Below are 23,917 nucleotides of genomic sequence, written 5' to 3' on the forward strand. Positions count from 1 at the left end.
CCAGTTTTTTTTCGGCCCGCTCCCGGGGAACTCGAACTTAGTTAAGCTTTTGATATTCCAGTTGAATTTCAATTAGGGAAGTGATATTAATTAAGAGAAAAAAAAAAAAAAAAAGAAGATTCTGTAAGAGATATTTTTTGAACAGGCTGAAAAAGAGAAGGGATTAAAAAAAGCCAAGTGTATCATGTCAACATTTGTTATATGTAAAAAGGCAGGCATTAGTCCTCCGGCCCACGGATCAAGATCTTGATGCCTTTGCCATTCTTAACCTCCTCGAAAGCCTTTTCAGCATCCTCAAATTTGACTTCCTTGGTGATCAGCTCTTTAACACTCAACCTTCCATGCGCCAAGAGCTCAACCGCCAGCTTATAGTCCCCAGCACCGTATCTAAAACTACCCTTGACCGTCAACTCTTTAACACAGAGGGCGGTTATCGGGAATGTGATATCGGGGCGGCCCATGCCAGCCTGGACGAAAGTACCTCCATTCCGGGCTACATGGATAGAAGTCTGGATCGAAGGTTCTGCACCAGAGGCATCGATGACGACATCAGCTCCGACGCCTAACCCGTTCTCCTTGATAATCTGGGCAGCGTTTGATGCCGGTGTCCCTTCTTTCGTTGGCTGAAATGTACCAGTGGCAGCATACTTCTTTGCGAACTCAAGACGGCTTGGGACAATATCGACAGCAACAACTTTGGTTGCTCCGAACGCCTTTGCAACTGAACAGCAGAGTAAACCGACCGGGCCAGCACCGAAGACGACAACGCTGTCTCCTGGCTTGACTTGGGCTTGCTTGACGACATGAACACCAACGCTCAATGGCTCCATCAAAGCACCCTCTTCCAAGCTGACATTTTCTGGTAGCTTATAGCAGAAATCCTGAGGAAGGACATAGTATTTTGCCAAGGTACCATCATATGGAGGAGTGGCAGCGAAGCGCATATCGTGGCACAGGTTGTATTTGCCAAACTTGCACTCGGGGCAGTGTCTGCATGGGACACCGGGTTCCATGCACACTCTGTCGCCAGGCTGAAGGTCTGTCACTGCGGACCCCACTTTGACAATCTCTCCAGCAGACTCGTGACCCAGAACCATGGGAGCTTTGAGGATGAAATCTCCGATTCGACCATGTTGCCAATAGTGAACCTATTCACAAAATCAACTATTGGTTAGAACTTTCCTCACAGTACCACAGTGGTTAGGGGTTTCAAAGAGACTGGGCTGCTATATCATACATCGCTACCACAAATACCAGTTACGCGAACTCTGACAAGTACCTCTCGAGGGTCCTTGAGTTCCGGGATTGGTCGGTCCTCGAATTTAACGTCCAACGGTTTCGCAAGGACAAACGAAAGATTCTGAAGTCAAACGCAGAGTTATTAGTGTTTCTTCTGCCCAATTAGGCTTTGATGTGTTATGGCGGGGCTAGTGGGGTAGTCCCCGCTTCCATCCGTCTACACGTCTACGTACCTGTGGTCCACTCATTTTAGCAACAAAAGTCTGTTGTTCTTCGTACGTACTGCAGAGGAGAATTGAGAAAAAGCAGGATGGGTCTCAAGAATAAATTTTAAGAAGAAAGAGGAGGGAAAAGGCAGTATTTATCCTTCCACATTGTCTGCAAAACCTTCAACCGCGATCGCCTTCCGTGGAGGCCAAATCCACGAATCACGGCCAATTTCCTACGACAAGAACGCCATAAGAATCTTAGACTCCACGGGTAATATATTCGCACCTTCTCCGGTCATGGAAGCAACCAGAGAACTCCTCCACCTGGTCATGCTACCATTCGGTACCAATGGTTTGGTTAACCATAATTTTGCAGAGAAGGTTATCGGTAATATGCGTCTAACTTCGGTCCTCGCCCTCGATAGCCAGAAGTCCGCGTGGTAGTTTAGCCGGAGTTTAACCGGCCTCGGAACTAACCCTAAAACAGAGACCCAAGCCCATTTTCGCACCAGATCACGTGTTATGCTCTAACTTCTTCCAATGGTTCTGTCTGATATGAAGCTATATTCTGCCTGTTATCATATTGCCGGAAAATATGAATAGAGCTCTGTAGGCCTTAAGTTATCAATATTTAAAGTGCTGGATCCGCAGTGACGTCATGTCTGCAACTCAAAACTATGTTGGATTTTTCTGACTTATGTGTAACAATGCAATTAATTGACAGATGGTTCTTAGACTTGTCGGACTCTGTTAAATTTATGAAGCTATCTTCATCTTAGTAAAGCTACATAGCCCCTCATGTTCAAATTAAATATGGCACCATGATCGATTATAAGTCCTTAAATTCGAAGTCGATTCAATGTTACTGTAAGTACTAGCAACTCAAAAGGATTAATATTTTGCATCATGTGATACTCTCTTTCTCTAATTATGTGTCAGCTATATATATGAATATCTAAACTTCGCTTTTTTCCGGACCTACTTAGTTTCGAGGCCAGATGCCAGCGTGCCATGTAGGATTTACCCACCATTCTATAGCTAATGAACTATCCTGCCACCAGTTTTGAAGGTTGACTAGTCGTGAAGCCTCCGCTATCTCCTGTGAGATATGTGAGATGGAGGTTTGCGAAGTCCTATTGATATCGAAATTTCGAAAGTGATGTTTCAACGGCCATTTTTTATATTCTTATGTGTACGCAGATAGTCTCGTGCTAGGGAGGTATAATGTTGGGATACGTGAGCATATTGGTCTCCGAGATTGACAGTACGGGGGCAGTAGCAACGACGGTCGGTGTTTTGAACTAAATGTTTGTTGATCAAGTTAGCTAGGGATCCGGAAACAATGTCATAAAATATCGTGACCTTGTGCAGGCACTCGACATGTTAGAGAGATTCTAATAGTTGACACTAATTACAAATATCTTACCACTAAAATAATTATCCATCGTGAATTCTAAGTTTCTTGTCAGACGTAGTCTCGCACGTATTGTGAAGAGTTTTAGTCAGAATTTGAGGTATAGACGTGCATAGGCGTAGGGATATTGCGATGCGTGATCTGTAGATACAGCATAGTCTTGTTCCCAGACGCTGCTGGCCACAAGTGTGATATAGCACACCTACAAACTTGAAATTTCTCGGTGTTTAATCTATATCGACACTCCCTCCTCCTCCTCTTTTTCTTTCACCTCACCTCCTACTTACTCCATCCTCACAACAACATTTAACCATCTACGTAACCATCAAGCTACCAACCATTCGATCAACAGAGCATCTATCGACTTAACTTCAATACCTCCTCATCATCTATCATTCCTCCTTCGTCCGTTCAATTGCCAAGATGAAGTGCATCGTTATCATTCTCACTACCCTTTTCTTCATCTTCGCTACGAAGGTAACATTTGTGACTTCTTTTGATCCAAGTACTGATATAGCTAACAAGAACCTACAGGCCTTCCCACTCCCTGCCTTCGACGGCAATTTCGTAAGCCATTACCCCTCTATCTAGGTAACTAAGTCTTCTAGGAAACCCATATTAACATTCGTTGTGATTATAGAGCCTCCCCGCCGATTTCAAATTGAAATCACTTCAAGAGATCGTAAGTTACCTCTGCCGACCTAGTGCTTTGAACACCCCCAATGCGTAATAGATACTAAATAATTTACTTCTATAGGCCAAGGACTTTGGCTTTCTCGTCGACGGAAATGGAACTATTATCTATCCTTCAGTTGTAAGTAGCTTCACGTGCACTCCCTAGTTACCATAAAGTTGACATCAATCTCACTAACTAACGAAAACATATAGGACCATCGTGATGACATCCTCAATAAACTCAATGAAACCGATGGCATCTTCACTTTTCCCAACCCCACTTTTCCCAACTCCACTTTCAACAACTCTGGTCTTAGCAAGCGTGTAAGTGAACACCTACCAAACAATAAACCCCCTCTACAAGCCATAAGACGCATCAATAGTTCTTAAAGCTAATATACTCCTAGGATGACTGGGCCTACACCTGCTCGAAGCGAGTCGGTCCAAACCCCCTTATCTACTGGTTCAGCGCTTTCTTCTATGTCGCCGACCGCTTGAAGAAAGTCCGAGCAGACTGTCACGTTGGTCCAAACCAAGACTGTATAAACTGTGCTTGCACCGGTGGTGCAGCTATCAAGCTTTGTCGTGGTGGTCTTTCTCCCCCGGATTTCCGTGTCCCAAATGGAGAAATAGGCAATCGCGCCTCCTTGGTCATCAACACTTTCCTCCTCAGTTTCCTTGGTTTGGCTCGCTGCGGCGGTGCTTGGCCCGGATGCACCGATCGATATAACTGTCAGTTCGAAGGTTTGGCCACCAACGGTGGTCTTTCCGAAGGCTGGTATGTTTACTTGACTCAAGAAACCAATATCCCCAAGTGCATCCCAATCTAGATGCACCTACTCATGACCACATATCACAACACCCATATTTTTTTCTTTGTTTTACTATTGTGTTTTCAATATCGTGTTCCCATCTTAACTATTGAAACGGTCATGCGAGCTAGAACGTGTCAGTGAGCAGATCTACAACGGTAACGAGGCACTTAGGAGCGCTCCTCGAGTCACTAGACTGCAAAACGACGGATCTTAGCAAGCACCTGTCTTCAATTCCGCATATCAGGTGGACATCATGATTCCTGTCTTCTAAAATCAAAATCAATACTATTTTCTCCTCCACTGTATATCAATCAAGGAAGGCTAGCTTAATAGTCTTCCCCAGTGACCTAATAATCTATGTAATGTGAAAGACAAACGCTGCCCCTCCGCGTTGTTCCTGTTGTAAACTGTGTCTTAGTTACACGAAGCGTTCTGGCACCCTATGACCCCGTTTAGGGTGATGGATCAGCATGTTGATCATCAGACTCAAAGGGCCCAGTAGATTCAGGTTACACACAGTCTATCCTAGTCTCGTACTGGGACGAGTCTATAGCTATAGCTATGTCGTATCTAAGATCTTAAGTCGCCTGGTGCCTATATCCAAAATATGCACAGCTGCACAGAGCAAGACGTTTTGAACGTTTCTCTAACCACATCTTCTTAGCAGCAGCCAAGCAACTGGCCTCAAAGATGTTAAGATGTAAGTTCTATAGCTATAGCTCCAGCGATAACTAGCCTCACGCGCGCGAGCAACTTCAACTCATACACCAAAACAAATAATAACTAACAAATATAGATATTACAAAATATACAGAACCAATTGTCCCGCCGCCAGACTCCTCAACTGTGCGGAACCAAGTACTCGTCATAAATATACTCCTAACGCCAGAAGAACAATCACACGTTTGGGAATGAACAGTTTGCATATCCAATTTGAAGGATATATATACACGTCATGCCTCTTTGAGGCCAGGCGGTATTTTGCTATAATCCCCAACGCTAGCCAAGTGGTCAGGAGATCAAACGCAGTTCCGCTTTGCGATATCATTCAAATGAGTTTTCATTATGGCACAGTTCGTACTAAAGATATATTGCCTAGGTTCCTCCAATATTGCCAATTCGCAGAATTAATACCCACCTATTCTATAGTAGCTAATGGCCCGGATCCTGTGTGATCCTCTTAATTCTTGTTGGATTAGGGAAATGATGACCTATCCTGTGCCAATAATTAATCTTATAATTTGAGTTTGAGCTGCAAATCGATAGCCTGGTACCGAAACGCAAGACAGCGCTGCAGCCTGTTCCAGGAAATGGGATTTGGGCCAACGCATGCGCATGGCCTGGGATATGTTATCTATTTCTGTGGAACTGGAGACCCAAACATGCTCAATGCGGCCGTTTCGGAATCCCTCGTTTATGAAATCATAGTTGCTATTTGTATAAGCCTTGTTCAAGAGAATCCAGTATGTGCATCAGCGTAATTAACGTAGCTAGTTCTAGAGAACCATCGGGGCTGAGAAAGTAAGCGGCCTTAGATACCTGCATACTCACACAGTAGCTAGAGTAGTCGTACATATATATCAAGCTAGAGTCCTAGCCTTTCGGGCGTAGATGGACAAGTGTATTGAGCTGATTTCAACCTTATTATAATATTATTTTGACTTCATGAATAGATAGATCTACATAAGTATATAGATTTGTTTATATGGCACATGTACATGTACCAGAGAGCCTGCGCTCGCGGTATTGCATTCGAGCACTAGAGCTATATTTGCCACTAGTTCGTACTTACTTGAGGGCTAAGTTGGTCATAGGATGAGTACTAGTACTCCGAGTCAGGGCACCTTTGAACTTCAGGCTGAGGATCCAAATCGGGCCTTGGTAGACGCTGGAATCCGCACCCGTGTTGCCTCCGCGAGCGCAAATGCATGCGCACGCACATACAAACGCAGAAAACGCAAGGTCGAAGGATTGGGGCGCCAACCCCTCAGTACACCAGGAGATTATCTGGTGATATATATAACTTCATCATGATCTCACGACTGAAGGCACTCTTCCTAAATATCTAAATTATACTTGGGAACTCAAAGCGACGAGTAAACCACAAAATAAAATAAAAAAGACCTATTACCATTTCGCCCCCCACAGGCTTAGCTGTTCATACCAAGAAAAAAATGAGCGTAGATATCGCTATCCCATCAGCTACATGGTGCCCATGGTCGGCAGTCGGCAGGCCCTATTCTTACCCTGTGTCCTGCGGGCGATCTTTTCCCTTGGCAATAGCCAGACCAGACCAAAGTCAGACATTTGAACCTTTCGATCAGATATTACCAACTCTCCAGAGGCCTCTCAAAAGGATACGAACGGGCGAAAGGCTGAACCCATTGCTATCTTCGCCTGAGCCCCTCGAAGATGATCAGCTCTTCGCCCCAGGGTACGAACAAGTTCCTCTGATCAAAATAACATCAGAGGGATCTATGAAAGTGCTGCATAGTCGGAACAGTGATAGTATAGAATCGTCAATGCATGCCAACGACACTGCTTCAAGGCCTGGAGCATCTCCACTCTCATGGATTGGATTATGGATAACCCCTCGAGAGTCTGACGATCCAGAATTAGTCGTTTCACCTCTCGAGGCACCGTCTGGGTTCTTAGAAGGTGTCTTGAAGGAAACTTGTGATATCGGAAAAGATCCTTTAGGAGACATTGAGATGGAAACAGGAGAAAGGCATAATGAAGATGTTAGAGGGTCAATGCCCACCGAAACCTCGAGTTATACCCTCGAGAGATATTTGGCGGATGGCAAAGGATCTATACGGTCCCAGGAACCATCGATTAGTCGTCCGGACTACCTTCGTTCGACAGATCTAGTTGACATCAAGAGGGAGCTCCAGAAGATCACATCTGACATCAGCGATGTTTTTCAGGGCATGAATATTTCGGACGACAATATCCCGGAAATCAATCTGCAAGATCTGGAGGCGAGTTTTGGTTCGGAAAATTTGGAAGGCCTTGAAGGAAACACTGCAGAGTGTGAGACCGACGCGCAGGATATGTCGGAGGATGGAAATGATATCTTTAGTTTAGAGGATGGAGACGAATCGGTTGTTGTCGGCCCTCAAGACATCTCACCTGAACTGGAATCATGGATCTCAAAGAGCTCACTAATCGTTGGTAGTAGCTTGAAACCTCTAGTAGGCGGTGCTGTTGACAGCACCAGGTTAACGTTCCAGGAGGAAGACGTGCATTTCCCTATCCCACACGGACGGAAGCGAAAGGCAAGCACGTGTCAATGATAAGGGTCTGCAGAATATTATATATGGTGTATATGTTTGGAAACAGAATAGAGGCGGTGTTGAGTTAACCCCTGGTTGGGGGTTCTGGACCCATAATAGTATTATCGCCAACGTTCAACGTTAGAACCATGAATATTAGTATGTGATTGTAGCTTGCATTCTGAAATTTGCCATTTATGCCAACTAGCGTCTGGGAGAGTTCCGTAAATGCGCAGTACTTACCTATATTGATCGCGCTGTTGACGTTGCAGAGCAAGTGGGGACGAATACGAGGGAATTTTAGGAAGGGCGGGATAGCGACATATTCTAGCGGGAATATCTCGACTATCTGGGGGGCGGAAAGCGGTCGGATAGAGAGAATCAATTCATCATATTCCATTCAATGAATAATATAATTTTATACGAGAAAAGCCGGCGTATGTCGAAACCTCCACAGTGCATTCTGGGCGTATTAAATTCGAAGAAGACCTGCCTCAATTGATGAGTATGATCTCGACATTGCATCGACCGGAGCTCATTGCAGCAGTTTGAAGAGTTCTGGAGTTCTTCGAAGTACTCGACCCGTGTGCGTTGTCGCTCTGCATATGCTCTTGCTTGGCCATGGGTAGCATAGTAGCTGCAGCAGAATCGAATCAAATATCTGGCAGCTTCGACTTTTCCAAAGCTCCTCCTTTACAGCTCACAGCTCCCAATTCCAGAACAGGTGTACGGATAAATCTTATGCATCCAGGCGTCCAAGCCCTCGGTTAAGCTAGGTCCCGAAAGAACGAACCCTTTTGGTGTTGAGGCTTGAGCCCAGCTTATGTTAGCACCGCCAACATCGAAATTATGTGGGGGAGGCAGAGCTAAGGACAAGCGACCAGTGACGGTGGACAAACCGATATATGTATTGTTCTAGGGGCTTGAGGGCCATGTGGATGGTGCATTGTTTTAAGGAGGTCTTACATACGTCCTACCGAGATCTGACAAGGCCTCCCATCTATCTGGACCGGACGAAGCTGTGTAACTCAGTTTCAACTAAGGTTCCAGTAGCTGAAGTGCTTGTTTCTGCATGTTTGCGTCGTTGTACTTACTATCACGGACGTCCAAGCCTAGTAAGCAAGAGCATGCCACCATTCCTCGAAGGGAACTCCCCCAGACACGGCTCGTGACGGGCTCTCCTCGTCGACGATGCGCCATCGATTGCAGCTGGATACCATGCTTGTTGATCTCGGGTGTGCCAAGAGGAGGTGAACTCTCTTCTAGCAACTACCTAGTTCGAACGTTCATCAGATAAGCTAAGCCGGCGAAGCAACAATTCGAAGCTCGTATCCACTGATTCAAGATGGATCGTCTCGAGCCTGTCGGGCTCTAGAAATGCGGGATCTTATGTTCACGGAAAAATTAGCAAAGAAGGCCCTTTGCCAAGTCAAATTAAGACTTGGTAGCCTGGAATTTTGTGGGAAATTATAATCGAGAAGGCTCGGAAAAGTCACTATTTTCAGAAAATTCAGCATCCCAAAGTAGATAAAGTAGCTTCAATTTCTGTCAGTATGAAGCCGCAGCAGCCCCAACCCGTTAAAACCTTGTTTCCGATGTTGGAGATCCAATATCGCCAAGTATAGCCGGGATCTGAGCGACGGGCTTAAAGCTAGCCATGAAGATAGACCGGATCGAGAGCTGACTAACTCGTTGGCTTGACCCGATCCTCTTTCTAAGCGGGATTAAGTTCGATAACCGGAAAGTTAGTTGCATTACACCAACATCCTAATGATTAGGCACTTGCTGACATGCTGAAAATTTAGCGTCCCTCGAATGGTCGAGATGAAACTGTTGTATTCCAGAGGAATACGTTTTAATACTTGTCTCCAAAGGATTTCAGTTTGACATTATGTACTTATGCTCACGCGCGAACAAAATCAAATCCAGATTTTAATCGCGACATCATGTCATTCGCTTGTGCCGAAGCCGAATTTCAGGAATTTATAGAACTATTTGTGGACTTTAGTAATATCGACGGCTCCCCGCGGCCCTGGGGTATTGTTTCTAGAAGCACCACTCGAACATGACTGAGGCGACGGAGGTATCGAAGGTCTGTCCGTAGTGTCCCGGCCGTTGCCCAGTTATCGATAGAGCTCCATGGGATGAAGCGGCTCGAATGTCAAAAAAAAACCAAAATCACCTTCCTTCTAACCTCTAGAGGCAACGGTGTACGCGGCTTATCGATGCATCTCGAGCTCACAAGAAGGCTCAGCACCCAATCATGTTAAATAAAGACACGGGTAATGACATTGAGGAAAGTCCTATACAATACTATGTCAATTCAAGTATACCAACTTACTCGGTACACGGGTATATCAAAAACTATATCGTGATTTCGGTTGCAGTTCGGATCTTTTCTTGGGGGAACTCTCGTTCGCAATTCCAGAAGTGGATCAGCTCCCCTGGATCTGAGAATAGTGAGATAAACAGGGATTAAACAACGGCGGGCTTGGTTGGTTGGACAAAACTGATGTCACGACCACTGGGCAGGGCAGAGCCGAAATGCCCGGCCTAAATTGCAATCCCATGCCCATGCCCCTCTGTGAAGCTAAGCTAGCTAAGCTCCGCATCCCCATCAAACGAGCCCATTATTTCTAAAATTATCCATCCATTGTGGCACTCTCCAGTATGTATGTATCGCGAACAGATCTCTGGAGCTCAAAGCGACATGAGAATTTCGTTACGACATGACAAGAGAGACGGGATAGTTCTTCGGGATGGGTATATTGCTAACTCGAACTATTACCCTTCCGTCTTACACCAGCGCCCCCGCCCCACATGTGAACATATTGCGACTTTGGAGATGTCGGTCAATGAGTGTATGTAACCCTGGCTAAAGACAATGAGGAGTGTTTTCCGGTTTGATTTGACGGCGGATCTCGTATTCCGAACCAAATAATTAATTAAGAGACGTTGTTAACTAGTACATACGTATTAGCGCATTTGCCTACTACCTGCTAGTGGGAATTAATTAATCACCAATTTGCAATTTCAAGTCAATGCCCTTCATACAATGCCATTAACAAGTTAACTAAAATGTCTTATGGAATAAGTGTTCTCGCCCCGTGAAAGCCAGACATTTTCGTGGATTGGCTAGGAATCCGATCGAAGGGTCTGTGGGCATGCATGCTCAGGTAAGAAAATAAGAAACCGGTACAGTTGGTGTCGTACCCGGAGTTCAGGCAGGCAGGCAAGCAATACAGCAAACACTACAGCAAATTATGCCAGATAGGTACCTGACGACCTCCTCTAGTTGATCAGATGCTATCGCCGAGGGTGCTGCTGGGGAAAAGAAGCAAAGTTGCATCGTAGTGTGTGCAATGTGCATGCAGGACACACCCTTATTGTTCGACAGCTTATTTTTTGATATCATAATCCAACTAACAGGGCTTTGTCAACGCCCTCCCAGCATTAAGCTCGTTGTGGTAAGCGGTCGAAAACCACCACCACCACCAGCTTGGACGGCCCCCTGTCCGTTCGAAAACCGTTCCTGCGCGGCGGCGCAAGGCCGGTTATCAGGGTTTCGAATTTTTTTTCTGAAGGAAAGGACCCTAAAAAAGATCGTCATGCTACGTATCAGTAAACCTTTGTAATATAGCATAGCGTAGAATTGGCAAGTTAGAGGCCAGAGGGTCACCGCATGTACCGCATATACGTACCCGTCGAAGGGCATGTCCGAGTTCAACAAGAATCATATAAGATTTCTACCATGTTCGGGTCAACCGCTTTAACATCTTCCCTTTCATGCGAATAAACATAAAGAATATAAGATATTGGCATATATCAATCATCCATACGTACGCTCGAGCAGGACCCAGCAAAGCAATCAAGATATTGATCACGCATTATTACATTACATCGAATCAATCGTGGGGTTAGAGACAGACAGACTAGTTTCTATCCTAATATCGCATATCATTTTACATAAACGACAAATTAACACACACTTTCGTTCCGGCCGCTATACCTTTTAGTTTTATTTGATTACTATCGTTACTGAGTCCCATTGACTGGTCTTACATAAGGCTTCTTGGAATTCTGCCTTGACCCACGGCACAAACGAACGAATTAGTTGAGCATCGCTTTGCTGTGTCAGGCGAATCTTCTAAGCTACCCACAGCGAAGCAAGGAAGCGAAAAAACAAAGGGAAGATATGGCAGAGATACCTGGTGACCGTTTTCGTCGTGGGCAGCGTGCATCGACGCCTTCCATGACTGACATGGACCACCATCATGCAAGATTCAGTCAGCCGTCGCGGAGGCGTGAATCAAATATCAGTGAACATGATAACTTCACTGTTGATCCCTTAGTCCAAAGTTGGGGAGAGCATGTGCACGCAGGAAATTTTTCATCCGAGACCACTCGTGCTTTAACTACGACCGGTCCACAATTGCTCGATAATGCATATCTGGGCATGCTGACCGCAGAACCGCACCCAGACACACAACTCTTCAACTACCATTCAGGGTTTGAGGCTTACTCCGTCCCGTCACCCAGTCATCAGTACGAATATCTAGGTACGGGCGTAGGCATGTCTGACCGATCTAATATGCCATGGTTCTCAGCGCCTGCGTCGCCTGCACACCAATCTGCGGAGTACTTTAGCAATCTTGCCCGTATGCAAGATGCGGAGTTCGGACATGGGGTTGCCCCTCAAGACTTCACCGACGTGTACCACCAAGGAGATCTAGATAACTACCCTCACTCCGGAAACTTCTCTCGTTCTCATGGTCCTTCATCTGCCATAGTAAGAGGTAGAAAGAGATCTTCAGGTTCAAGAAGAGGCGGCTTTGAAAACGACTTTGCAGCAATGGACGTCGACCAAGAAAAGATCGATCAATTCAACCAGGAGGAGATCGAGAAGAAGCACCGCGGCCGCCCTCGACTTGATAACCGGGATGAGACTGCTGCTGAGGTGAGGCACCGTCTTCTTGTCCCGCTGCACACCCCTTTTTTCTTTTAAAGAAAAAAAAAAGAAGCTAGCCATTGCTTATCAATGGCCGTGCCGCCTGCATCTCGAATCTGTTCCCGCTCGTTAAAAAGCTTGTTAGCTAACTTTATTTGCTTTGTGCTACCATAGAGACGACGAACTCAAATCCGACTTGCGCAGCGGGCTTACCGTCAACGGAAAGAAACCACTATTGCGTCATTGAAGACCAGAGTTGAGGATCTAGAGTCTACTATCGAGACGATGCTAAACCATTTCTTCGAGATCCACGATTCTGCCATTGAACACAAGCTAGTCGAAGCTAATCCACAATTCGGCCAAACCTTACGCACCGCAACTGAGAAGATCCTGGCTCTCTCCAAAGAGATTGGAACGTCGGCAGGAGGAGGCGAGGATGGTGGCGACCATGATCCTGAAGAAAACCCCAAGGAAGGCGGAAAACCAAGAGGGGGTACAGACGCTGAAGGTAAATTGCCAGACACCTACGGAGCCAGATTCTCGGTCCAATGCTGATAGGGGGCATGGAAGGGACAGAAGAGGGCTTCTTCTCAGGACCGGCTGGCACGGTCCGCAAGGGGGATCCTTCTCGTTCGCGGTCCACCGGTAGTCGAGAGAGCCAGGGAAGTGGAAACATCCCACCAAATACACCAGGAGACACATTCAATCTTGCAAGAATCCGTGCTAGTATTCCAAGTCGAGTTCAATCACCATCACCACACACAAGCTTGATATTACCCCCTCACGAAGAACGAACATTTGCTCAACGTTTGCGTAGACTCGCATTAGAATGGAGGTACTATCGCCTCGTCAATGGTAACTCAGATGTCACCCACGAGAATCTACCAGCAAACTATTGTCTGCTTTTTGCATCAAAGGATGAGACGCTTGAGAGTTTGAGACTCTTGCTCAGTGGGAGGGACAAGGAACCGTATCAACTGGCCAAATTCCCAATTGCCCATCTCGGAGGGTCCGGGTTGCATTATCGGGTTGAACGGAATCTCAACGGAAACATTCGGGAGATTCGTGTTGGCCCAAGAGATCAGGACCGTGCCACGAAAACTCCGGATCTATTGAAGGTTGCACTCGCCAACCGTGGTTTCGGTGACAAAGCTGATGAGATCATTCCTGTGGTTGTGAGACTTGAGGATGAAGGCCTGCTGGACCCGGATGAAGTAGAAGCGGTCCTTGCGCTCCGAGGGATCCGATTGACCACTACATCCGCGTCTCCCACCTCCCCGATCCTCGTCAGCCGCAGTGAATCGAGATGGCAACTGCAAGACCCGTATCATGGCGGGCCATCCGAAACCGGTCCACCATACAATCTTCCACCGGTGATTCTCCCATCACAAGGTGAGGATGTGGCTATGGAGGGTGGTTATCGGAGTGGGCCGACGCGCCAATACCAAGACCTTTCCTACAGCAAGGAGGTCAAAGTCGACATCTTGCTTCGAGGTAAGCACTAGAATTCCGCTATGAAGTAGTCGAGAAAGAACGAAACAGCTAACAAATATCGAATAGAACTGGTTTTGCGAGGTATTTGCACAGGCCTAGGAACCGCTTTCCGAAGAGTTGATGTGGAAGCGGCTCTAACTCTTGCGGCGTCACCTTAAGGTGATCCGGCAGTTGAGAAAAGTTTGGCGTCACACAAACAACGCTGAAGCGACAATATCAGGCGGGTAGTAACATCTGATCTAGTTTACGTTGCGAGCTATTCGTACTTCACTCCTTTAATTTGGTTTACAGAGTTCTCAATTCTTTTTTTCTATTCGTTTGCGCATATAGACTTCTAGTGGCTTCAATGCACATTCCTTCATGTCTGTTTTTGTTATATCCATATATCATTCCCACAATTCCCATTCATGTCCTTCTCTAGCGTTGCTCATTTGCATAGATCTTTGGATCGGGCTCGCATACACAGGTTTCATAGCGATTCTTTTATCTTTTTCATTATTGTATCTGTTTTGTTGGATTTCAGTTTTGCATAGCGTAAAAAAGGCAGCATTCATTTCGTTTTTCTGCTGTTGGGATCCGTTTTTGGATGTTCGAAGGTTCACGACGTTTTCATGTTTTCGTCCACTTTTCTTTTCTCTTCATTCCTTTCACACTTTTATTTCCCGTTATTTTCTTTACTTCTATAACTTTAAAATATATTTCTTTTGCTTTTTGTTTTATATATTACTGCCTCTTACTAGTAACTGGAAGCCTTTGTCCTGGTAGAATGGCGGTCATTCGAACGGTCGTGTATGGTGTATATGGCATGGTGTATGATAAGTGATCAAATGAATTCAATATGAATATGAATAATCGAATAATTTGACAAAGGTCCTTGGACAGTCTCCTGAATGGCGATATCTACAAGCTTTTGCTGCAATTCATGCGATTCGGCACTTCTCTCGCTAAATCGAGTGTAGCATTAAGACCTTTCAAGATCCTTGTATATATGGCCATCATGGATTCTACATAACCCCGCTTGAAGCTGCGAGCTCTAGTAAGACCTCAAACTCGAATCCCTAGTCTTGAAAAGCTGCTTTTCCCAATTGCAACTACCGACATATATTGATCAATAATCTCGTTGATTTAATCAACCCATTCATGACAGTTGAAGTATTGTTTAGGTCGTTAGTCGCATCTGCAAGCCAGCTGGTGCCAGTGTGCTTACATAAAGCTTGCCATAAACGTTTAACCGTCCGAATATCACGATATCTAAACTGTCTCGACGGCCGAGAGAAACCACGCAACTAACTAGCGCCATAGCATGCGCATGTAGGTATGTGGATTCTATCACAAACAATGTAAGCCAGCGTACATACGTACGGGCCTCGAAGATTCATAAAATGTATGCTACTATAACTTTAGCGAAGGTAGTCTTGGTATCTGCGCGGAGCTAGATTCTTCTCCTAACTTCTAAAACCTATCCAGGTCCAGGCCAATATATCTATTGCCACAAACATCGTAATGCATTTGCATTGCAGAAAACCCAGACCCCTGACGCTGCAAATGCAGTATTTGGTTTTCCGAGATGATCTGATGTTGATACTATCCCGTGGGTTTTAAGTCCAGTTCCGAAGCCGACGGGTCTACCGACATAATCACGTCAAACCCTCCGTTCAGACCTTTTGAAGAGCTAAACATGTTGTCCCGAGTCTCTCGGATTTAAGATGCCATAGTTCCTTGTGGATTTTGGGGGGTTCCATTACGAAATATTGGCGCCATTGACGGGCGAGATTTGGGGGGCAAACTGCATGTCATTTGGAGCAAGCTTGCGCTTGGAACTGGGGGCGATACCTTTGAGACCTTCGGCCTAAAAATTAATCGACTTTCTGCCTACACGATATAATTATAAGGTACCGACTTTCTAGCATGCATATCTAAGTCTCTATGTACTTACTTGCTAAACCGACTGCGCCTACCTGAATCACAGCCTATCAGATCATAAACCTTTCTATTATATTCATCAATATACGCACTTAAGTATATATACGTACAGGTCGCGATGCATATAACGGTATACTGGTATAATATATAATAGTGACAAGCCAAAATTGCGATCTATTAATTCTTCGCCCTTCCCCGCAAATATTTAAATCGATACGTCAAACCGGCCATTTAACTTTATTTTTAAAGAAATCTTGCTATTATAAACTCCGCCCTTTCAAGCCTCATAACATAAGCTACACATATCCTCAGGCGAAGTTAGAGATCGATTCGCGATCGCAAAAAGCGAATAAGCTTATATCCTGAAATGTTGGAATTCGGGTTTCGGCTCTACGTCGCCGATCATTATTATTGACGTCAATCGCTCGTTCTACATGCCCGGTTAATCCTTGTCACCCGTGTAACCAACGACGTCGACTCATGATCTTTTTCGTCTATTGCGAGAGGCTGTGGTGTTTGTTCGACGAGAAAAAGAGGCGCAGCTAGTTGGTCGCCAACAGCGCCTCAATCGCGACTTTGTTCAGCTGGTCAGTCATGTCATGAGTTATAGCACACCAAAAAGACCTGTTAGACTAGCCTTTTCCCCTTAGCTTTTGGAATTTTGGAGGGCTTTTCGTACCCCTGCATAATCTGTCTTTTTGCTTACAATTTAGCGCAGGGGAAGGCGGGTCCGGTAGAGCTTGCCTAACTGATAATCCCATCCAGCGAAGCGTGGGGATCACAGTCTCTAAAACATAGCCACGAAAAAAGATTGGTGATGCGACTAGGCATCGCTGGCGAGAAAGATGCTACGTAGTTACATACATGGGCCGATTTCCTTTTCTTTGTGAGCGAACGCGTACGAAAACAGAATTTTGAAGTCACGAAAATAAAGGGGGGGTGTTTTCTACGTGTACAGAGTAGGGATTGCGAGGGTCCACTTTTTCATTTTTCTTTTCTCTGTTCATTCTCTGGTCAATCCGGCCTCATTGCTCATCTCATCGCGTGATTTTTCTTCTCTGGATTGTGGAGAACTTTTGAGGCGATGCTCTTATTGGCCCTGAGAATTTATAGAACCCATCCGAACTAGGAGCTATGGAGCTATGCTGTCGGCTAACCTGTGCTAAAGAGCTTCAATAGGAGAGCTGGCAGGTCAGGATTTCTTTGCTCCCCTGAATGCATCGAATGCACAAGTCAACAATTTGAGGGGTGACAAGGGATGATTTTGGTGGAGATCCACTCATGCGGCATCGTGGATAGCTCTTCGGATCGAGCTTAGGTTTCTATTCGCTAAGAGAATAATGGCAGCTGCAAAGATAGGGGAAAGCTGGAGATATACTTGGCTTCGTCTATAGACGTTTTAGCCCTCAAAAGTTAAGCTCTAGCTAGACGGAAGGAGGAGGACTTTCGTCCGAAGATTTCTTATTACCTCTGTATTGAAGGAATAGTTCGGTCCCATGAGGCATAATGCCCCAGTTGATCGTCTGGGGTCTGTTTGAGCTTAAGATCATGTTGGAAATCAGTGCCGTAAGTAGAGTCTAGGATAACTTGGGGTTATAGATGAACAACACGGCGATGAGGATGGATTTGTGATAGTGGCAAGACTTTCCATGGATCCGTAGAGCGTTTTTTTTCTTCTCTCTTTCTTTCTCGAGAGAGTCGATGTGAAGCTGCAGTAGACATCTGCACTATGTGCGTCGGACCGTCTCTGCTGGCTGGTGACAGAAGAAAAACCGTGACCGGGATGCCGATTCTGGCAGCTCGAGGCCGAGAACCTCTCAACTCCTGCATCTACAAGAATTTTTCCACTCATGTCTGCTTCTAGACGTGAAGGTGATGAAGGGCTCTGATTGGATAGAAGTTTGGCTAAGGTCCAGCTGGGGCATCGAAGCTCTCTGGTCTTAGACAGCTCCCCACTCTCACGAAAACCTGCTCTGCCTATTCTCAAGGTATCAGATCCACCATTCCCAGCCCTTTCTTAGCGTTTGTCTCTTTCACATCGATTTCGTGCATGCACGCTGCAGCTGCCTTGCATATTAGCTACGGATATGTAGGTGAAAGAGAATTTGTGCGTGAATTCGGTGGTGTGGGATTTGGAAAAAATTGTCAGTGCGACAGGACTAAAAGAGAGATCGGTAGATATAGACAGGATAAAGCATTCCATCGGCACCTCTCAGCGGCGCCAGAAGAGAAACTCGATCACTTAAGCTTATGCAGGGTTTGGATGGGAATTCGGAAGCTCTTGTTGATCAGATCCCATAAAGAGCTTCTTGAGCTTCCCCGTGCCAAAACTCTTTCCTATCTGAGAGCTTGAGAGAGAGAGAGAGAGAGAGAGTAATGCACTCGAGTGAGAGTGATTAGATTGATTTCTATCGCTTCAACTTCAATCGAGGCTCTCTGCTCCTCCCTATTTCTTATTTTACTTTTCTATCTACCTATTTTTCTCTCTTCGAACTTCCGCCCGTTCCCGTCCCACTAACAGATTTGAACGCCTCTTTTAATTCTCTTCTTTCGATCTTGATCTCTTTTGGTTCCTGAATACCCGGGCAAACTCTCTAGCCTTTGCTGTGCACTCAGGGGAAGCAGAAGCCGAAACATCAGAAATAGAGAAGGCTGCACGACTAGGACTCTTCTTTATAATAATAAGCATCATCATTTGGATCCAATCCAATTGATCTTCCTATTCTTATATCGATTCTTTTCTTCATTGAATTTGAATAGATTCCCCTCTGCCCCCCACCAAGCGCTACTACCCGTTTGCTTGCTTGCGTGTTTCATACATACATGCTTTTTAATACAAACAATCTGTTGCTCCTGCTGCCAGACCGTCGATAATATCTCACCAGGCTTGCGCTCACTCGGCGGTTACGACAGGGCTGAGCTGAAGGAAGACGCAACATTTGACGACGACTTTCTTGCTACGGACGGGATAGCTGCACACAAAAGGCCAAACAATCCCACAAGGCCCATATCTTCTCTAAACCGAGTCCGATTATCTAACAGATCCTCGCTACTTGTGGGATTTGAGGAATTTTTTTTTGTAGCAGGTGCTGTTTGTTTTTTCGAGTTAAATTTTGACTTCTGCCTGGCCGTGGGAACCATATCGGTACGGTCGCCGTTCGATTCGTGAATTGAAGTCTAGGTTCCGCTTCCACCCCGCACTCACACACCTTTTGCGCCAATTTTCTTTCCATTTCTACGGCTACGGCATCTCCGATATCTGAGACCGATTCTCTCTTGTTTTCTTACTTACTTTCTTTCAAACTCCATTTGGCCGTATCTTGGATTGTCGCTCAAACCCGCTCGACATCTATTTATTCCACTTGCATTCGGCCAGCGGCTACTTGAACAGTTAAAAGAAACGATAGAACTTCGTTACAATTAGCGATAAAGAAAGACGAAAGACAACTTTATTAGGGTTCAACCTGCAGGATCTTGGGAGGTTCCAACAGTTACTTATTCTTCTTGCAGCTCGTGGGCGCCTACTGAGCTTCAGCTATACTTCAATTCAATTCGATTCTCCCCCAACATCGCAAACCGAGATTTTTAGGAGACGGACAGACAGGAACAACCGCCCGGAAGCCAGCGGTAAATCCAACGGCAGCAAGCAAGTAAACGACGCGAACCCTCTTTCTTCTTCGAAAAGTAAAATAAGAGTGCTTTGAAGAAATTTATTTTAAGGAAATCCCGATCGGTTCGAGCTTCCACTACTAAGACGCACACCACCCTCCCTTAAAAAAAAGGTCTTAAAAGGAAAAAAAAAAAAAAAAAAAATCTCTTTGGGCAATATTCCCAGATATCCGGTCATTCAGTTTTGGGAATCGCGAGGGTTTCAATAATAATATAGCCGCTATTAAGCATATATTCCCTCTTCCAGCAAGATCCTGGTCGAAAGGTACTTCTGTAGACGGTTACCCAAAAGTTCGACGACATCCCCGGGCCTAACACGAATTTGGAATACCTTTCGAAGAAACTGGGGTTTACCCGTGAGATCTAAGCTATTATTGGCCAGACGCTCGATCTGTGTCTTCGGTACCTATCAGCATATTTGTGCGATTGTATACAAAAGCAGCAGATCGAATCAGCTTGTTAAGTTCGTCGAATCAAAAGATCAGGTTGGTCCCCCCAAATCTTAATCGATCACACCTTGTTATTATTTCCTCTTTCTGCATACTAGCATCATTAAGAAAGTTGGTTCCTGAGTGATATGCAAACATTCCCACATGCATGTCAACAATAATATCAAACGGAGAGCCTGCTTCCGTCAATATTTACCTCTTCGAAGGAACATATTCTTGAAGCTGTACAAAAACCCTCGCACTTCATCTGTTCTTGAAAAAAATCCTCATTCCTAGCATTCCAGTGCGGTGGAGGCCTTTTTTTCAACCCCCCTTCGCTTGACCTCCCTTCGTTTCGTTTTACCCATTCGACATTCGTCATAGTGTCGCTTTTTCCCTCTTTTAACCCTCAAATCGCCCCGCTTTTAAATCATCTGGTCTCGCCTGTTCCCTTTTCTGCCTTTCTTCGGAATGAGGGGTGAGGGCACCTTCGTGAAACCCATCCTGATTTGTCCATCCCGCCTTCCGCCTTTATTGAAATCAGCAGAGTGCAAAAGAACACACATAGCCCGTATGATTGTGTATCTCCACTGAATTCAACCTGACCAAGAGCAGAAGAAGGACGAGGCCCGTCTATCTGGGTTCCCTGGCGCCTGCTCAGGTTGCCTGATCAGATGACATATCCCGCAGTCATCTGCTTTCTTTTTTCTTTTGGTTCGTTCCCGCATCTCATCTGCTCCATCCTTTCCACTTCTACGTTTGCAGGCGCAAACATAAAATAAACGTACGTCCCTATACCAGGCCAGCCGGTATTGCATGCATTTCTCTTGGGGGTCGGCTTCTATTGTTGATGAAGAAGAAGATACCGTATACTTAGTGTACGATTACAATGTACGCATGTTTCGTTTCGGTCGTTTAGGACGGGCGTAATTACCTACAGACGGGATGATAAAACGTCCTATCCGTCCGTTTCATAAACGTCGAAGATTCATCCTCCCCCAAATTCCCTTTACCAAGGTTCCCTTTAACGCCCTGTCGCCGATATTATGCACATCCTAAATATTATATCTGTGGGAAAGAAGAAAGTAGCAGCAGGACTGTAACTGATCGCATTCGTATGCAGCCAAAAGGGTTAGGTCTTCTTTTTATTTCTTTTGCGACTACGACCATTACATTACATCCAACCGACAAGCTCTAAATAAGACCGCTCTGCTTCGGTGCTCGCGGGTTGGGAACGTAACAGTAACCGTGCTTCGGTACATACCATTCCAGGCCTCTTAACCAAAAGTGGGGGCAAAAGGACCGCAGGGCTATTTTGGGTGACCACCAAAGTCGCAAGTTCGAACTAGCCGGCTGCTGCGGTTCAACATCCAACGCCTGTGTTGCCCAGCCAGCCTCACCGAAAACAACGTTAACCTTGAAAGAGGACTTCCATCCTTCCCTTTGGGCTACGGGGAGATACTTCAGACATACTTCATCCTTCAAGGTTGAAAGGAAAGGGGAAAAAAGCGGGAGAGGAAGATAGAAAGAGGGGAAGATAATATCTAAGACTTCAAAAAAGGTCTTTTCTATAGTTATTCCTTTTCCGAATCCTTCTTTTTTACATCTCTCTTTAAAGGTCATATAGTATTCACACATGACAAGGCCCCCTCCCACATGGCTACAGCCGTCCAGTACTCGACCCCTTCGCATCCTTATACCACATATCGTCACCACTCCACGTTCTCAACGTCAACAGCCTCGTCATCTTCCCATAGCATAGTTCCCCGCACATCAACACTTCAAAAACACTCGTCATCATACCGGACGATAGGTAGTGGTGGTGGTGGTGGAGGCGCGGGAATGGCGAGTTATTCGTCATATTCTTCATCCACCACAGGCGGGCCTGGTGCGACCGTGCCAGCCCGTCCTGGGTCGTCTTACGAAAAGGAGCAAACTCAACATTTACATGGGAAACTTCACAAACGGTCGATATCGAAAGAAACATCAATATCTGTCCCTTCGCCTACAATAGAGGAATTCTTTCCGCCGGATCCTTCGCATCATAAAAAGGGGATTATAAAACCTCTGTCGTTACTTAAGAAAGTTTCGAGTACAGGGGGTGGCAGTGGGAAGTTGGATTTGGGAAAATCCGACGGTGGATCTGGTGGGACTTATTATTCTGCTTCGTCGCCGTACATTGGGGGTAGGAATTCAGCGACTGATTTGTCAAGTTTCGTACCTACACATCGGCAGCAGCATAAACGTACCATCTCGGGAAACTCGGGTGGATCCAACGCCGGTTCACCGAATTATATTGGGAGACGGTATGCGCCGACACCGACACAGTCTTATCCAAACTCCTTAGGTGGCAATTCGGAAAGTGGGGATGACGATGAGGATGACGATGGGTACAGTGAACAAAGGTTTGGGAGGAAGAGAGTGGTTGGAGGTGGGCAGATTGGACAGTTGAGGATTGTCACCAGCTCGACGGGGTTGCCATTGGCACTGCCGCCGAGAATTCCGATCTCAGAGAGTGCGCCGATATCGCCAGTTACACCACTGGGAAGGACACACACCGTCGATTCGCTTGATGCGAAAAAGAGAAATGACTCTTTTGACAGACGGAAAGAGTCAATTGACCGAAAGCGCAAAATTGTTGGCGGTAGGAATTCCAGCGAGGAATACGTGGAGAGCATGAAGAAGGCCAGAGAAAAGTTTGAAGAACAAGAGAGAAAGAAGGAAGAGAGAGAAGAGAAGAAGGCCAGAAAATCCATCAGCAAGGAGGAGAGCCGGAGGCGCTCGATCAGCAAAGACGAATCGAGGAGACCGTCGAACGATGGAACAGTTGGGTCAAACCCACAAGGCAAATCATCAAGATGGTTCGCCACTCGACACTCGACTCCAGATCTGGGAACAACAAACGAGAAGACAATTGGAATCCCGTACAGTGGAGGGAATAAAAATGCGACGACCAGTCTACGAAACATTCCTATTCGCGCAGCCGAGGAGGGACGGAGATCTAGAAGTGAGAAGAGAGGCCATGTTGGTGGAGGTGCTTCTCCACGAGGATTCAAGAACCAATGGCAGGGATTTGTCATGTGGGTTCAAATCGGATTCGTGAGGATGGGTCGAAAGGTTCGCAGACTCTTTGTAAAGAACACTTAAGAGCATATGCCAATGACCGATTGTGCGTCTACCAGCTTTAAATCCTGGACCTATCCGATACCGAACCCCCGCCTCTATACTATCGCTCCTCCTCGAAATCCTACAATTTCGACTTCTCTACATTCACTTAGTCGTCGCAGCCTCTTCGTTCCTTCGATCTCTCGCTCTTTCACACGCGGCCGAAAATTTATGACTAACATTATGACCTCTACGAAATTCACGCAAGTATCGATTGCACAAAGCTCAAGTTCTTATCTGTTTATTTTTCTTTTTATCTTTGCAGCACTGTTTTCATCATTTTACTGGATTACAGGGAATACACGTTATCATTGGGTGCAGGTGTTTTTTGAAAATTCATCTATATTATTACAGCTATGGGAAACCCGGCGTTATCTTTTTCTCTCTCTTCTCCTTCTCCCTTTCTTTTTACATCTCGTCGAGCAAAACCCCGAGATTATCAGAATTTACACACAGATTTTATCACCACGCTTTTTTTTTAGCCCTTTGTTTTCCTTTTTCTATCTTTCTAGGCTCATGGATGAAGTTTCTCTCTGGAGTTATCTGTTTTACTATCTCTGAATTTTGCCACGGGACCGATTATGACATCGATGAGACCCCCCCACGCACGGTCACCCTTTGCACAGCAATCGCCTTTTACGAGCGCTCAAACCCACTATAGCT

The 23,917-nt window shown here is 45.7% G+C and overlaps 5 protein-coding genes across 5 annotated transcripts; 4 read left to right on the forward strand and 1 right to left on the reverse strand.

Moving 5' to 3' along the window:
* Nucleotides 1–218: 218 nt before the first annotated feature.
* On the reverse strand, nucleotides 219–1,487 carry AOL_s00193g126 (uncharacterized protein; the record flags this gene model as incomplete). The annotated part of the gene is made up of 3 exons (XM_011128737.1): nucleotides 219–1,148; nucleotides 1,238–1,360; nucleotides 1,473–1,487. 3 exons carry the CDS (start codon nucleotides 1,485–1,487, stop codon nucleotides 219–221), a joined length of 1,068 nt encoding a protein of 355 aa, XP_011127039.1.
* Nucleotides 1,488–3,285: 1,798 nt separating this feature from the next.
* Nucleotides 3,286–4,367, forward strand: AOL_s00193g127 (uncharacterized protein; the record flags this gene model as incomplete). The annotated part of the gene is made up of 6 exons (XM_011128738.1): nucleotides 3,286–3,339; nucleotides 3,397–3,429; nucleotides 3,503–3,544; nucleotides 3,620–3,676; nucleotides 3,751–3,861; nucleotides 3,945–4,367. The coding sequence occupies 6 exons, from the start codon at nucleotides 3,286–3,288 to the stop codon at nucleotides 4,365–4,367; spliced, it is 720 nt and encodes a 239-aa protein (XP_011127040.1).
* A 2,159-nt stretch (nucleotides 4,368–6,526) lies between these two features.
* Nucleotides 6,527–7,648, forward strand: AOL_s00193g128 (uncharacterized protein; the record flags this gene model as incomplete). Its single annotated transcript, XM_011128739.1, has 1 exon — nucleotides 6,527–7,648. The coding sequence occupies one exon, from the start codon at nucleotides 6,527–6,529 to the stop codon at nucleotides 7,646–7,648; it is 1,122 nt and encodes a 373-aa protein (XP_011127041.1).
* A 4,174-nt stretch (nucleotides 7,649–11,822) lies between these two features.
* AOL_s00193g129 (uncharacterized protein) lies at nucleotides 11,823–14,227 on the forward strand (the record flags this gene model as incomplete). Its single annotated transcript, XM_011128740.1, has 4 exons — nucleotides 11,823–12,584; nucleotides 12,750–13,083; nucleotides 13,146–14,069; nucleotides 14,136–14,227. The coding sequence occupies 4 exons, from the start codon at nucleotides 11,823–11,825 to the stop codon at nucleotides 14,225–14,227; spliced, it is 2,112 nt and encodes a 703-aa protein (XP_011127042.1).
* Nucleotides 14,228–21,745: 7,518 nt separating this feature from the next.
* Nucleotides 21,746–23,236, forward strand: AOL_s00193g130 (uncharacterized protein; the record flags this gene model as incomplete). Its single annotated transcript, XM_011128741.1, has 1 exon — nucleotides 21,746–23,236. One exon carries the CDS (start codon nucleotides 21,746–21,748, stop codon nucleotides 23,234–23,236), a length of 1,491 nt encoding a protein of 496 aa, XP_011127043.1.
* Nucleotides 23,237–23,917: the final 681 nt, after the last annotated feature.

The sequence above is a fragment of the Orbilia oligospora genome (genome assembly GCF_000225545.1).
Source record: "Orbilia oligospora ATCC 24927 unplaced genomic scaffold scaffold00193, whole genome shotgun sequence".
Classification (NCBI taxonomy): domain Eukaryota; kingdom Fungi; phylum Ascomycota; class Orbiliomycetes; order Orbiliales; family Orbiliaceae; genus Orbilia; species Orbilia oligospora.